Here is a 14,106-nt window from a genome sequence, read left to right on the forward strand (position 1 = left end):
AGTACATTGAGTAACAAAGACAGCCAGCATTACTATCCCTGTGTGTGTGTGTGTGTGTGTGTGTGTGTGTGTGTGTGTGGTGTGTGTGTGTGTGTGTGTGTGTGTGAGGACTAGCATTACTATACTTGTGGGGACCTAAATCTGTTTACACAGTCACGTGTGGGGACTCGCCTCCCTTATGGGGACAAATTGGAGGTCCCCATGAGGGGAATCATTAATTTTAGGGTGAAGACTTGGTTAGGTTAAGGGTAAGGTTAAGGGTTAGGTTAAGGGTTAGGGTTAGGCATATGTTGGTTATGGTTAAGGTTAGGATAAGTCTCCAGAAAATGCATGTAAGTCAATGTAATGTCCCCTGAAGTGATGTATACATGGTATGTGTGTGTGTGTGTGTGTGTGTGTGTGTGTGTGTGTGTGTGTGTGTGTGTGTGTGTGTGTGTGTGTGTGTGTGTGTGTGTGTGTGTGTGTGTGTGTGTGTGTGTTAGAGGCCATTAGGGCTGCACAATTAATCAACATTTTCTTGGAAATTGCAAATTTCAAAATGGACTAGTGCTGTATCCAAATCGAACAAAAATCGAACTTTATTATCCTAAATGTAGGAACACACACACAGGTGAACAGATGTCTCGGGATTCCTTGGAGGTGTAATCTCTTGTGTTTCACAGCTGTAGCTTTAGAGTGGATGAGTTGTTGTATTTTAAGACGTACAAATGAGTTCATTTACATAACAGAAATATGATTCTATATCACAAGCTTTCAGACAGACGTCTTCCTCGTGAAGAGCGCTGAAGGCCACAGAGGCTTTGAGAGAAAAGGCCCTTTGGTTTTGTCCATTGATGTAAAGAGCTCCTCCTCTTCCTCCTCTTCCTCCTCTACCTCCTCTTCACGCTGTTATTCTCCTGTTCTCTCTGGGTGATGAAGATGAGATCACTTCTTGGAGAGCAGCTGGTTCTCTAGCTGCTCCAGACGGGCCGTCATGGCGGACAGTGGACAGAGGGTTAGGGAAACATAATCACATGGAGCACAATGTGCATCATTAAAGGCCCTGTCAACTGCAACGAAAGTACCAAAAACAATTATGTTACAGTACTATGATACTGTACTGATATCTTCAGACTTTGTTCTTTACTTTATCCGTCTTTATATGTAGAAAATATTACGTTTTCTCCGTAATGTTGTTTCCATAACAACAACAACTTCCTGTCAACTCGCCTTCAAAACAATATATTATATCCTTTTTAGTTTCATAGAACACAAATTGGGTTATTTACATAATATGTTTGCATGATTTTGTTGTGCAATAAAACAACCAGATGGACACACGATAAAGGAAATGTTCAAATTCGGCTGTGATCGTAGCAACATCGGGCCATTCGTGAGGGCATCTTAAGCCATCGTATGACCGCCGGTGGAGTTTCTCAGGCTCCGGCAGCAACTTTGTGAGCAGTGGCAAAATCTTTGACATGCCAAAAAATTGCCGAAGGACCTTGCGAAGGTTCATTTTCGTGTTGAATTCGTGTGTCAATTTTGCCCTTCGTAAGGCCATCGTGAGGGCATCTTGTTATCATCGGTGCCATCGGGCATTCGCCCCGATCAGAGTGAGGGTGAATGCCCGATGATAACACGAAGATGACACGATTTGACAAGATGCCCTCACGATGCCTTACGAAGTTGCCGCTCACGAATGGCCCGATGTTGCTACGATCACAGCCGAATTTGAACATTTCCTTTATCGTGTGTCCATCGGGTGTCCATTTCGGCACGGTGTGACAGGGCTTTACCTGATCAATCCTGGAAAATATGCAAGAAGTCTCTTTTCTTCTTCTTGGTTTTCTGTTGCGATTCGTTTATAATGAATATAAAAACATGAGTTTATATTCTGAACAAAGCCTATCTGTTTAATGAAATAAGCCGATAAAGTATAACACCATATATATGGTATATTTGCATTATTCTTAAGCAGCAACAAATATAAAATAATCCAATAACTTTGTGGTAACATTTAGTAATTCACTAGACTTTTGTCAGATGAAAAAATAAGGGGAGTTTTTTTCACCAAATTTGACTAAAATCTGGATGCGAGATTTTATATAAATATAGGGGGCGCAGCAGTGGCTCAGTCTGTTGGACTTGGGACTGAAGGGTCGCCGGTTTGAGTCCCGATCGGACCAAAACAAATACAGTGTTGACTGAGAGCTGGAGAAAGCCCTTGAGCAAGGCACCGAACCCTTCACTGCTCCCTGGCCCTCTCCAGATGCATGTGTATTCTACCTGTATTCTGTATAGTGTGTATAAGTGTGTGGGTATTACAATGATATGCATGTGTGCACCTTCCTGTATACTGTGTGTATAACTATGTGTGTGTGTGTGTGTGTGTGTGTGTGTGTGTGTGTGTGTGTGTGTGTGTGTGTGTGTGTGTGTGTGTGTGTGTGTGTGTGTGTGTGTGTGTGTGTGTGTGTGTGTGTGTGTGTGTGTGTGTGTGTGTGTGTGTGTGTGTTAAAAATATATATATAAGCCAGCGTGAAAACTGAAATAAATATTTTTTGTAAAAATCACTTCCATGCAGGGTTAATTTTAATCAGATTCACTTGTGTTTTGTTCTCCAGGTGTTTCTATGGAGATGTTTTATCCGGTAGTTTTAAAGGATATGTTTCTGAGTGAGCTGCTCCAGGCTGCTCATGGTCGCCTGCTGGAACTCCACCAGACTCTCACAGGCACAGGGGTCCTTCACCTCGATCTCCCCCTGACTCTCCGCTACACACACACACACACACACACACCACACACACACACACACACACACACACACACACACACACACACACACACACACACACACACACACCACACACACACACACACACACACACACACACACATACACACACACACACACACACACTTAGTCATTTGATTCTTATATATTGTACATATTTTTATTTGAGTTTTAATGTATTTTATGGAGGTTTGATTTAAATCAGATATATATTACACATGTTATTTATTCTAGCTATTAATACGTGACACATTGTTATTTAATGAATGATTGCATTATTTTATTTCATACATATAAACAGTATTTATATATTGTTTCCGGCAGTTACATATTTCAGTCAGCAGAGGGAGCCACACACCAGGAAATCATTACAGCGACACGCGACTCTCATCCTCTACTTTGTACTTTATGATGGACAAAATCATATAACTATTTTAACATTTGTGTCTTTTACTTTATTTATGACATTTTAATTAAGTAAAATAATGTTATACATCATTTAACGTTAAAAAAACAAAGTTCAATGATCATATTAAACTAAGAATAATACATTTCTGTTATTTTACGCATCAAAGCAATTCAATAAATCCTAATAATGAAATACTTTTGTATCACAATAACAAATATCCTTATCTATTCAATTCAATAGCCTTAATATATTTAAGGAAAATAAACGATATCTATTTGCCGTGCACAAAAGTGAATTATTATACTTGAATTTAGTGATTTTCCATTCCACAATATTATCTTTTTAGGACAATAAAGAACTTTTTGGGGGCTTTTTTTCTAGTTTAACACAAAACTCATGAAGCTGCAATAAAGTGGAAATGAACCCTGGAAACTCCTCCCTAGTATTGTGTGTTTCAGCTCCTCTAAGTTGTTGTTATCCTGCATGTTGTACTCAAGGTGTCAGAAACACCCAGATCTTCTAACCTGGGCAGATGTTGAGTTTGAGGTTCTCTGCGATGGTGCTGATGGCGGAGAAATCGGTCGTGTAGTAGAAATGTTTCTCCGTCGGTTCAGACGCGATTTCACGCAGCTCGTCTTCCACCGCTTTACCAACGCCCACCGCGTACATGGTGATACCTGTGCACACACACACACACACACACACACACACACACACACACACACACACACACACACACACACACACACACACACACACACACACACACACACACACACACACACACACCACACACACACACACACACACCACACACACACACACACACACACACACACACACACACACACACACACACACACACACACACACACACACACACACACACACACACACACACACAATGTAATTTAATGTGCAGGACCTTGAATAGGACTGTACCTTTGAAATAAACTTTAGCAGTGAATCGTTAAACTAGGGGACATGTCGTTTTGTATCACGGTGAGTTTATATATCATGAACAAATATATTGTTTTGTCTGTTCGATTAGGAAATGGTTTTATAAACAGTATCACTAGTATCAGTAACAATCTGCATGAGACAACAATGATTAAAAACACTCAAATCAGTAATATTGTAAAAAGTTAAATAAAGCTAAAATAGTCGTTTTGAACAATAACTTTAAGTGTTACAGGTTTTAAAGTAACAGATGCAAATAAAAACCAACCGGACTCCAGTCAGGGCAAAATAAAAATCACAGAAATGTTAGTTTTTATTGTAAAAATGCATTAGATTACAAAAATGTATAGTTTTTTTGTTGCTATGTATTCTTCTGTCTGTGTCTTTATTTGCGGCACATAAAAAACACCACAAACTGATTCTGATTTTTGGTCTATAGTTTAATCACAAATGTATAGTCTTTTTGTATTTAAAGGTCCCCTATTATACTGTTTTTCATCAATATATTATAGCTCTCAGATATATACAGAACCTGTCTTTGAAGTGTTTGGCTCCAAACACCAGATCATTGCAGCATTACCCATAATCCCCTCTGTTTCAGCCCTGTTTCCAAAGTGCTGATTCTCTGTCTGTTACTTTAGATGAAAATAAGGAGCCCCTCCCCACGCCCCTCTGAGAGAGATTTAGTTACAAAGAACTCAATGGTGCTCTAGGAGGAGATTCAGGTGATCAGGTGGGGGAGGGGGGGGGGGAGGGGGGGGGGGGGCGTTACCTTGGTTGGTGATTGGCTAATGGTTACACAAGACAACACATCGTTATGACATCATAAAGTGGCCAAAATCTGATCAGCTCATTTTCAGACAGGTTTTTATAGAAATGGATCAAAAAGAGAGAGAATCTTTGTTCCTGAAACTTTCAGAGTCTCTTTCCACAGAGGGGACACATGTTGATGTAGAAGAGACATGAAGAAGAGGGGACACATGTTGATGTAGAAGAGACATGAAGAAGAGGGGACACATGTTGATGTAGAAGACACATGAAGAAGAGGGGACACATGTTGATGTAGAAGAGACATGAGGAAGAGGGGACACATGTTGATGTAGAAGAGACATGAAGAAGAGGGGACACATGTTGATGTAGAAGAGACATGAAGAAGAGGGGACACATGTTGATGAAGAAGAGACATGAAGAAGAGGGGACACATGTTGATGTAGAAGAGACATGAAGAAGAGGGGACACATGTTGATGTAGAAGACACATGAAGAAGAGGGGACACATGTTGATGTAGAAGAGACGTGAAGAAGAGGGGACACATGTTGATGTAGAAGAGACATGAAGAAGAGGGGACACATGTTGATGTAGAAGAGACATGAAGAAGAGGGGACACATGTTGATGTAGAAGAGACATGAAGAAGAGGGGACACATGTTGATGTAGAAGAGACATGAAGAAGAGGGGACACATGTTGATGTAGAAGAGACGTGAAGAAGAGGGGACACATGTTGATGTAGAAGAGACATGAAGAAGAGGGGACACATGTTGATGTAGAAGAGACATGAAGAAGAGGGGACACATGTTGATGTAGAAGAGACATGAAGAAGAGGGGACACATGTTGATGAAGAAAAGGGGACACATGTTGATGTAGAAGAGACATGAAGAAGAGGGGACACATGTTGATGTAGAAGAGACATGAAGAAGAGGGGACACATGTTGATGTAGAAGAGACATGAAGAAGAGGGGACACATGTTGATGTAGAAGAGACATGAAGAAGAGGGGACACATGTTGATGTAGAAGAGACATGAAGAAGAGGGGACACATGTTGATGTAGAAGAGACGTGAAGAAGAGGGGACACATGTTGTTGTAGAAGAGACATGAAGAAGAGGGGACACATGTTGATGTAGAAGAGACATGAAGAAGAGGGGACGCATGTTGATGTAGAAGAGACATGAAGAAGAGGGGGACACATGTTGATGTAGAAGAGACATGAAGAAGAGGGGACGCATGTTGATGTAGAAGAGACATGAAGAAGAGGGGACACATGTTGATGTAGAAGAGACATGAAGAAGAGGGGACACATGTTGATGTAGAAGAGACATGAAGAAGAGGGGACACATGTTGATGTAGAAGAGACATGAAGAAGAGGGGGACGCATGTTGATGTAGAAGAGACATGAAGAAGAGGGGACACATGTTGATGTAGAAGAGACATGAAGAAGAGGGGACACATGTTGATGTAGAAGAGACATGAAGAAGAGGGGACACATGTTGATGTAGAAGAGACATGAAGAAGAGGAGACACATGTTGATGTAGAAGAGACATGAAGAAGAGGGGACACATGTTGATGTAGAAGAGACATGAGGAAGTGGATTTTGCACAATAGGTGACCTTTAAGTAATCAATAAACGAATGGTTAGGATGACAACCAACTCTCACCGGCTTCTTTGGCCTTCTTGGCGAACTCAGTGATGTCGTCCTGCGAGCGTCCGTCCGTGAACACGAGTCCGATCCTCGGGATGTTTCTGTCTAACGGACGAGCTCCTTCAGACTCAGAGAAACTGTTCTCTAGCATGTGTTTCAGAGCGAGGCCCGTCATCGTGCCTTTCTCCATGTAGTCCACCTGAAGGAGGTAAACAAGTCCTTAGTGCTGGCTTTTATTCTATCTAACACATATTACTCTTATATTTTATATTGTCTCATGTTCTTCTATACAGCTTTCATTTTAATTTAGATATACATACTGATGCCTATTATTTACATTTTCTTCTATGCAGCTAGTAATAACATTTTTTCTATCTTACCTTGCCTTTTATTATATTAGCTTTTTATGTCTTAATATTTGTAATGCTTTTTGTAAAGCACTTGAATTGCCTTCTTGTCTAAATGTGTTATATTTATAAAATGAAAATGGGCTGAGATCATGTCCCTGTTGGACGCCCCTTCATTAAAAGTCTGTGTATGACTTCTTCATGTACTTGTCGTAGGGATTAAGACATTTCTACCAGATTGTATTTACCAGTAAAACTCCTTGAAATGACACTGTCTTATATTTTCACAAAGACGGTGCCTCCTGTAGGGGGCGCTTTCACATTTAATACACTATGCACGTCCGCAACACACACATTGTACGTCTGCAACACACACTTGGTACGTCCTCAACACACACTTGGTACGTCCGCAACACACACTTGGTACGTCCGCAACACACACTTGGTACGTCCTCAACACACACTTTGTACGTCCGCAACACACACTTTGTACGTCCGCAACACACACTTGGTACGTCCTCAACACACACTTTGTACGTCCCCAACACACACTTTGTAAGTCCACAACACACACTTTGTACGTCCTCAACACACACTTTGTACGTCCGCAACACACACTTTGTACGTCCGCAACACACACTTGGTACGTCCTCAACACACACTTTGTACGTCCCCAACACACACTTTGTAAGTCCACAACACACACTTTGTACATCCGCAAACACACACTGTGTACGTCCGCAACACACACTTTGTACGTCCGCAACACACACTTGGTACGTCCGCAACACACACTTGGTACGTCCTCAACACACACTTTGTACGTCCGCAACACACACATTGTACATCCACAACACACACTTGGTACGTCCTCAACACACACTTTGTACGTCCGCAACACACACTTGGTACGTCCTCAACACACACTTTGTACGTCCGCAACACACACATTGTACATCCACAACACACACTTGGTACGTCCTCAACACACACTTTGTATGTCCGCAACACACACTTGGTACGTCCACAATACACACTTGGTACGTCCTCAACACACACTTTGTACGTCCTCAACACACACTTGGTACGTCCGCAACACACACTGTGTACGTCCGCAACACACACTTGGTACGTCCTCAACACACACTTTGTACGTCCTCAACACACACTTTGTACGTCCGCAACACACACTTGGTACGTCCTCAACACACACTTGGTACGTCCTCAACACACACTTTGTACGTCCGCAACACACACTGTGTACGTCCTCAACACACACTTGGTACGTCCTCAACACACACTTGGTACGTCCTCAACACACACTTCTCTCAGAGTTTCTTTGAGCCTCTCCTCGTTAACTGAAGGCTGAATGGAGTTCTGCATGTTCTCTGGCATCTGGTCTTAAACTATTTAAACACACAGTTGAATAACTCTACCTTCATGACGGCGGCTTTGATCTCGGCGGCGGTGTGGTACATGTTGAGAGGGAACTCAGTCCGGACCCGACTGGAGTACTGGACGAAACCCACTCTGGTGCCGTGAGCCGAGACGTCCAGAGAGTCCACCACCTGCAGCACAGACACTCTGTTATTGATCCTCCATTGTTACATCTGTAACGTTAAACTTGCCTATCATACAGATAGTTTCATCATTAACCTCAGCTTTCATTTCGGATCTGATTATTTTTCTTATGGGTACATGAAAACTCTGTTGCAATTATATCAGATAACTCATAAACTACTTTAAATGCCCCTCCCATAATGAATAGTCGAACCGATAAATACAGAACAAATGATACAATAGATATATAAGATATATTTGAAGTATAGTAATTTAAAGTGGACCTATCATGCTATATTTGAATAATAAAGTGTAGGACCATACCTATATAAGGCATATTTATACTTTTTTTTTTTTTAAATACCAAACAGATCATGCATTTTAGCCATTCCTCATTTCGCTCAATTTAAAACGGTCTTTGCATGGGCTGATTCTGTGAGAACAGCACCATCTACAGGCCTGGCATATGTACTACAGCGTCTCCAGCGCTTTCGAACGGCAATGTCCGTGGCTGTCTCCTCCTGATTGGTGGAGTTGGCCCAATAGCCGTAGCGCCACTTCTGTGACGTCATAGAAGTGTTAAAATCTGTATCAGTCTGTATCAGATCCGTTGCAGCCCCTTTTTAAGAGATTTGGGTATGGAGGAAAATAGAGAGGGTTGTGTTTTCTGACACTTGGTGAGTTCCCTGGAACACCGGGGACACATATTCATGTATACAAGACGTACAAAAGTGCATTTTGCATGATAGGTCACCTTTAAGCCACCTTTAGCTTAGCGGTTGTGATGTGTAAGGCATGGGACCTGATAGGTAGTTCCATTTTAGCCGGACTAGTGATTGCATTTAAATCATAAAGTGGTGTTAATACGTGGAGATTGTCCTGCTGAACAAAACGTGTAAGTATCATAAACGTTTGTTTGACGAATAATCCAAAATCACATGAATAAATCCCACTGGCTTTTATGGAGGAAGCCCTTATGATGCTAACTTCTTGGTCGGCCTACACAAATACATTATCCCCGTACCACCGTATACAAACTGACAAGAAAAGACGTTCGTTGTTTGTATGAAAGTATGAAGATGTCTCACCTGGTTAACAAACTTTTTGACCAGCTCGAAGTTTTGTGGCCGGACGCTTTTAGAGCCGTCGATCAGAAGCACCAGGTCGATGTTCGCAGACTTGCAGGCTGAGGGAACGAGTGACAAAGAGCCAATACATATAAAACACTTTGTTTCGGTTGCTATACAAATATTGAGGCTTTTCCATAACCGTCAGCCATGACAAACGGCCTCAGATTTAAAGAATCAGCCGTGTGATATTTCATAGTTCAGACGTCCTCCATGTCGATATAAAACCTCCTTGTTCTCACAGGTTCTTTGGTGACTTTGTGAGTTTTCATGGGAACAAAAGAGGTGTTTCAGTGTCCTGTGCGTCAGGCTGTGGGTATGAATCTTGAGTGGATGATAAATGAGACATATCTTTCTTTACGAGCTGCAGTTTGAAGCTACTGGCAGACGAAGACTCCCCGGAGGAGAAGAAGATCTGAGTCCGTCCGGCCAGAAACTCTGAGCTGCTTTTAACATCAGAGTCATGTTCACACACAGCTTCTTTCAGCTCTGGATGAATACAGTCTTTATGTGAGGCTCATCACAACAGAGTGGATCTATGGGTTGAAACCTGCAGGTCCGCTGCAACTCTGACTACTTTTAAATCCAGACTAAAGACTTTTCTTTTTGCCGCTGCTTTTAATTGAACTATTCACATCTTAAACTGCACTGTAACTTTTATCCATGTATTTTTTCTTTTAATGTTTATTTTATTAGCTTTTCTTTTTAATGACTGATTTTAAATGCCATTTTCTTAATCTCTTTCGTTTTTTGTAAAGCACTTTGAATTGCCTTGTGTTGAAAAGTGCTATATAAATAAACTTGCCTTGCACAATGGCCTGGTTCATCACTGAGGCAGCACACTTTAAAGTTGTAGGGAAATCTTAAGGTGCTTCAAATAAACATGGAACAATTATAGTACAACTTTAAAATTGTTACATTTACACTAATTAGACCCTAATTAAAGTTTGAAAGAGGACCCCTGCATTTTTTAACTCTTGATGTTAATGGCCAATACCAAATATATAGTGACACATAATTGTATTTTAAATCGAAGTTTATAACATGCAGTTTTTTATGCAGAAAAGTCCAACTTGGACAAAGTGGACGATTTTACCCTCCATAGCTTTGACCTAACACAACACCCTTCTGTTCTGTGCAAAGTGTTCCAGGTAAGAACATGTTGTCCTCCTCTCAGACTGTGAGGAACCCTGATTTATTTCCTGTATTCCTACTTTTTTTTGCCGGTTTCCTGTTGATTTAGACTGATCTAAGAAAGATGTGCCTCTGATGCTGCTGCTCCATCCTGCCTCACAGCGGTCACTTCCTCCAGACTCTACGATTCACAAGGTTTACTTTCAGGCCTCTAAGAAATGCTATAACCAGCTTTGAGTGGAAGATAGTTTTATATCTTGTTCATGTGATGTTTTGGTGTTGTTTTTTTTGTTTTGTTTCTTTCCGTTAACTGTCAAGTGGGAATTACGCTTCTCTTATTTTCCTAGATACTGTTATGATGGGACAGAGAAAGGGGCAGGTAATATAAGATTCTTTCTCCCTGCTCCTTTTCGGGATGGTGTGTTTATAGAGACATGTTTTGTAAATAAGTGTTATGCATTGAAGGTCCCCTATTATACTGTTCTTCATCAATATATCACAGGTCTCAGATATATCCAGAACCTGTCTCTGATTGGCTGAAACACCAAACAGATCATTGCAGCATTACCCATAATCCCCTCTGTTTCAGCCCTGTTTCCAAAGTGCTGAAAGTCTGTTACTTTAGATGAAAATAAGGAGCCCCTCCCCACGCCCCTCTGAGAGACATTTGGTTACAAAGAACTCAATGGTGCTCTAGGAGGAGATTCAGGTGATATGGGGGGGGGGGGTTACCTTGGTTGCTGATTGGCTAATGGTGACACAAGACAAAACATCGTTATGACATCATCAAGTGGCCAAAATCTGATCAGCTCATTTTCAGACAGGTTTTTATAGAAATGGATCAAAAAGAGAGAGAATCTTTGTTCCTGAAACTTTCAGAGTCTCTTTCCACAGAGGGGACACATGTTGATGTAGAAGAGACATGAAGAAGAGGGGACACATGTTGATGTAGAAGAGACATGAAGAAGAGGGGACACATGTTGATGTAGAAGAGACATGAAGAAGAGGGGACACATGTTGATGTAGAAGAGACATGAAGAAGAGGGGACACATGTTGATGTAGAAGAGACATGAAGAAGAGGGGACACATGTTGATGTAGAAGAGACATGAAGAAGAGGGGACACATGTTGATGTAGAAGAGACATGAAGAAGAGGGGACACATGTTGATGTAGAAGAGACATGAAGAAGAGGGGACACATGTTGATGTAGAAGAGACATGAAGAAGAGGGGACACATGTTGATGTAGAAGAGACATGAAGAAGAGGGGACACATGTTGATGTAGAAGAGACATGAAGAAGAGGGGACACATGTTGATGTAGAAGAGACATGAAGAAGAGGGGACACATGTTGATGTAGAAGAGACATGAAGGAAGAGGGGACACATGTTGATGTAGAAGAGACATGAAGAAGAGGGGACACATGTTGATGTAGAAGAGACATGAAGAAGAGGGGACACATGTTGATATAGAAGAGACATGAAGAAGAGGGGACACATGTTGATGTAGAAGAGACATGAAGAAGAGGGGACACATGTTGATGTAGAAGAGACACGAAGAAGAGGGGACACAGTGTTGATGTAGAAGAGACACTGGAGAAGAGGGGACACATGTTGATGTAGAAGAGACATGGAGAGAAGAGGGGGACACATGTTGATGTAGAAGAGACATGGAAGAAGAGGGGACACATGTTGATGTAGAAGAGACACTGAAGAAGAGGGGACACGTGTTGATGTAGAAGAGACATGAAGAAGAGGGGACACATGTTGATGTAGAAGAGACATGAAGAAGAGGGGACACATGTTGATGTAGAGGAGACATGAAGAAGAGGGGACACATGTTGATGTAGAAGAGACATGAAGAAGAGGGGACACATGTTGATGTAGAAGAGACATGAAGAAGAGGGGACACATGTTGATGTAGAAGAGACATGAAGAAGAGGGGACACATGTTGATGAGACATGGAGAAGAGGGACACATGTTGATGTAGAAGAGACATGGAGAAGAGGGGACACATGTTGATGTAAAAGAGACATGGAGAAGAGGGGACACATGTTGATGTAGAAAGAGACATGGAGAAGAGGGGACACATGTTGATGTAGAAGAGACATGGAGAAGAGGGGACACATGTTGATGTAGAGAGACATGAAGAAGAGGGGACACATGTTGATGTAGAAGAGACATGAAGAAGAGGGGACACATGTTGATGTAGAAGAGACATGAAGAAGAGGGGACACATGTTGATGTAGAAGAGACATGAAGAAGAGGGGACACATGTTGATGTAGAAGAGACATGAAGAAGAGGGGACACATGTTGATGTAGAAGAGACGTGAAGAAGAGGGGACACATGTTGATGTAGAAGAGACGTGAAGAAGAGGGGACACATGTTGATGTAGAAGAGACATGGAGAAGAGGGGACACATGTTGATGTAGAAGAGACATGGAGAAGAGGGGACACATGTTGATGGAGAAGAGACATGAAGAAGAGGAGACACATGTTGATGTAGAAGAGACATGAAGAAGAGGGGACACATGTTGATGTAGAAGAGACATGAAGAAGAGGGGACACATGTTGATGTAGAAGAGACATGGAGAAGAGGGGACACATGTTGATGTAGAAGAGACATGAAGAAGAGGGGGACACATGTTGATGTAGAAGAGACATGAAGAAGAGGGGACACATGTTGATGTAGAAGAGACATGGAGAAGAGGGGACACATGTTGATGTAGAAGAGACATGAAGAAGAGGGGACACATGTTGATGTAGAAGAGACATGAAGAAGAGGGGACACATGTTGATGTAGAAGAGACATGGAGAAGAGGGGACACATGTTGATGTAGAAGAGACATGGAGAAGTGGACTTTGCACAATAGGTGACCTTTAAGTTATGCATACTATGAATGGAACAAATCAAGAGTAATTATCACTCACTGCCGCAGCTCTTCCCGTCCTCCTGCAGCAGCTGGCCTTCAGGACAGATGCAGTAAAAAGATCCAGGCGTGTTCACACACTGATGCTCACAGCCGTGTTTCACCGTGTTACACATGTCCATGTCTGAAAACACACATGTTACTACATATAACTGACACCTGCACAGAGGCATGAAAAAGCTGAGGTAACTGACTTAATATTTACAAAATGACGTTTGTTTGTTAAGTCCATATTTGTGAGATGCTATCGTTACATTTTGTACATACTGTTCATATTTTATATTATTTTCAATGTATAACAAACGATAACAGACAAACTGATAAACTGTACAATTAACCATAAAAGTAAACGCACAATAACTAAAAGGACATTTGTGATAAAAAAACAGTTAATATCTTAAATAATAATCCATAATTTTACTGATGTATTTTATGTCGTGGAGA

General features: G+C 41.5%; 1 protein-coding gene across 12 annotated transcripts in view; it reads right to left on the reverse strand.

Annotated features, from left to right (window-relative positions):
- Window positions 1-384: 384 nt before the first annotated feature.
- The window catches only part of matn4 (matrilin 4), a 47,309-nt gene continuing 33,587 nt past the window's right edge, over window positions 385-14,106 (reverse strand). For all 12 annotated transcript variants that reach the window (XM_034240210.1, XM_034240208.1, XM_034240212.1 and 9 more), the window contains 7 exons: window positions 13,664-13,786; window positions 9,559-9,656; window positions 8,347-8,478; window positions 6,579-6,762; window positions 3,707-3,859; window positions 2,647-2,751; window positions 385-983 (listed from right to left, as the gene is read on the reverse strand). In XM_034240210.1, coding sequence (XP_034096101.1) covers window positions 925-983; window positions 2,647-2,751; window positions 3,707-3,859; window positions 6,579-6,762; window positions 8,347-8,478; window positions 9,559-9,656; window positions 13,664-13,786 — 854 coding nt within the window. In that variant the 3' untranslated portion in view covers window positions 385-924. The remainder of the gene's footprint in view (window positions 984-2,646; window positions 2,752-3,706; window positions 3,860-6,578; window positions 6,763-8,346; window positions 8,479-9,558; window positions 9,657-13,663; window positions 13,787-14,106) is intronic.

Source organism: Gymnodraco acuticeps, unplaced genomic scaffold, assembly GCF_902827175.1.
Source record: "Gymnodraco acuticeps unplaced genomic scaffold, fGymAcu1.1, whole genome shotgun sequence".
NCBI classification, from domain to species: Eukaryota; Metazoa; Chordata; class Actinopteri; order Perciformes; family Bathydraconidae; genus Gymnodraco; species Gymnodraco acuticeps.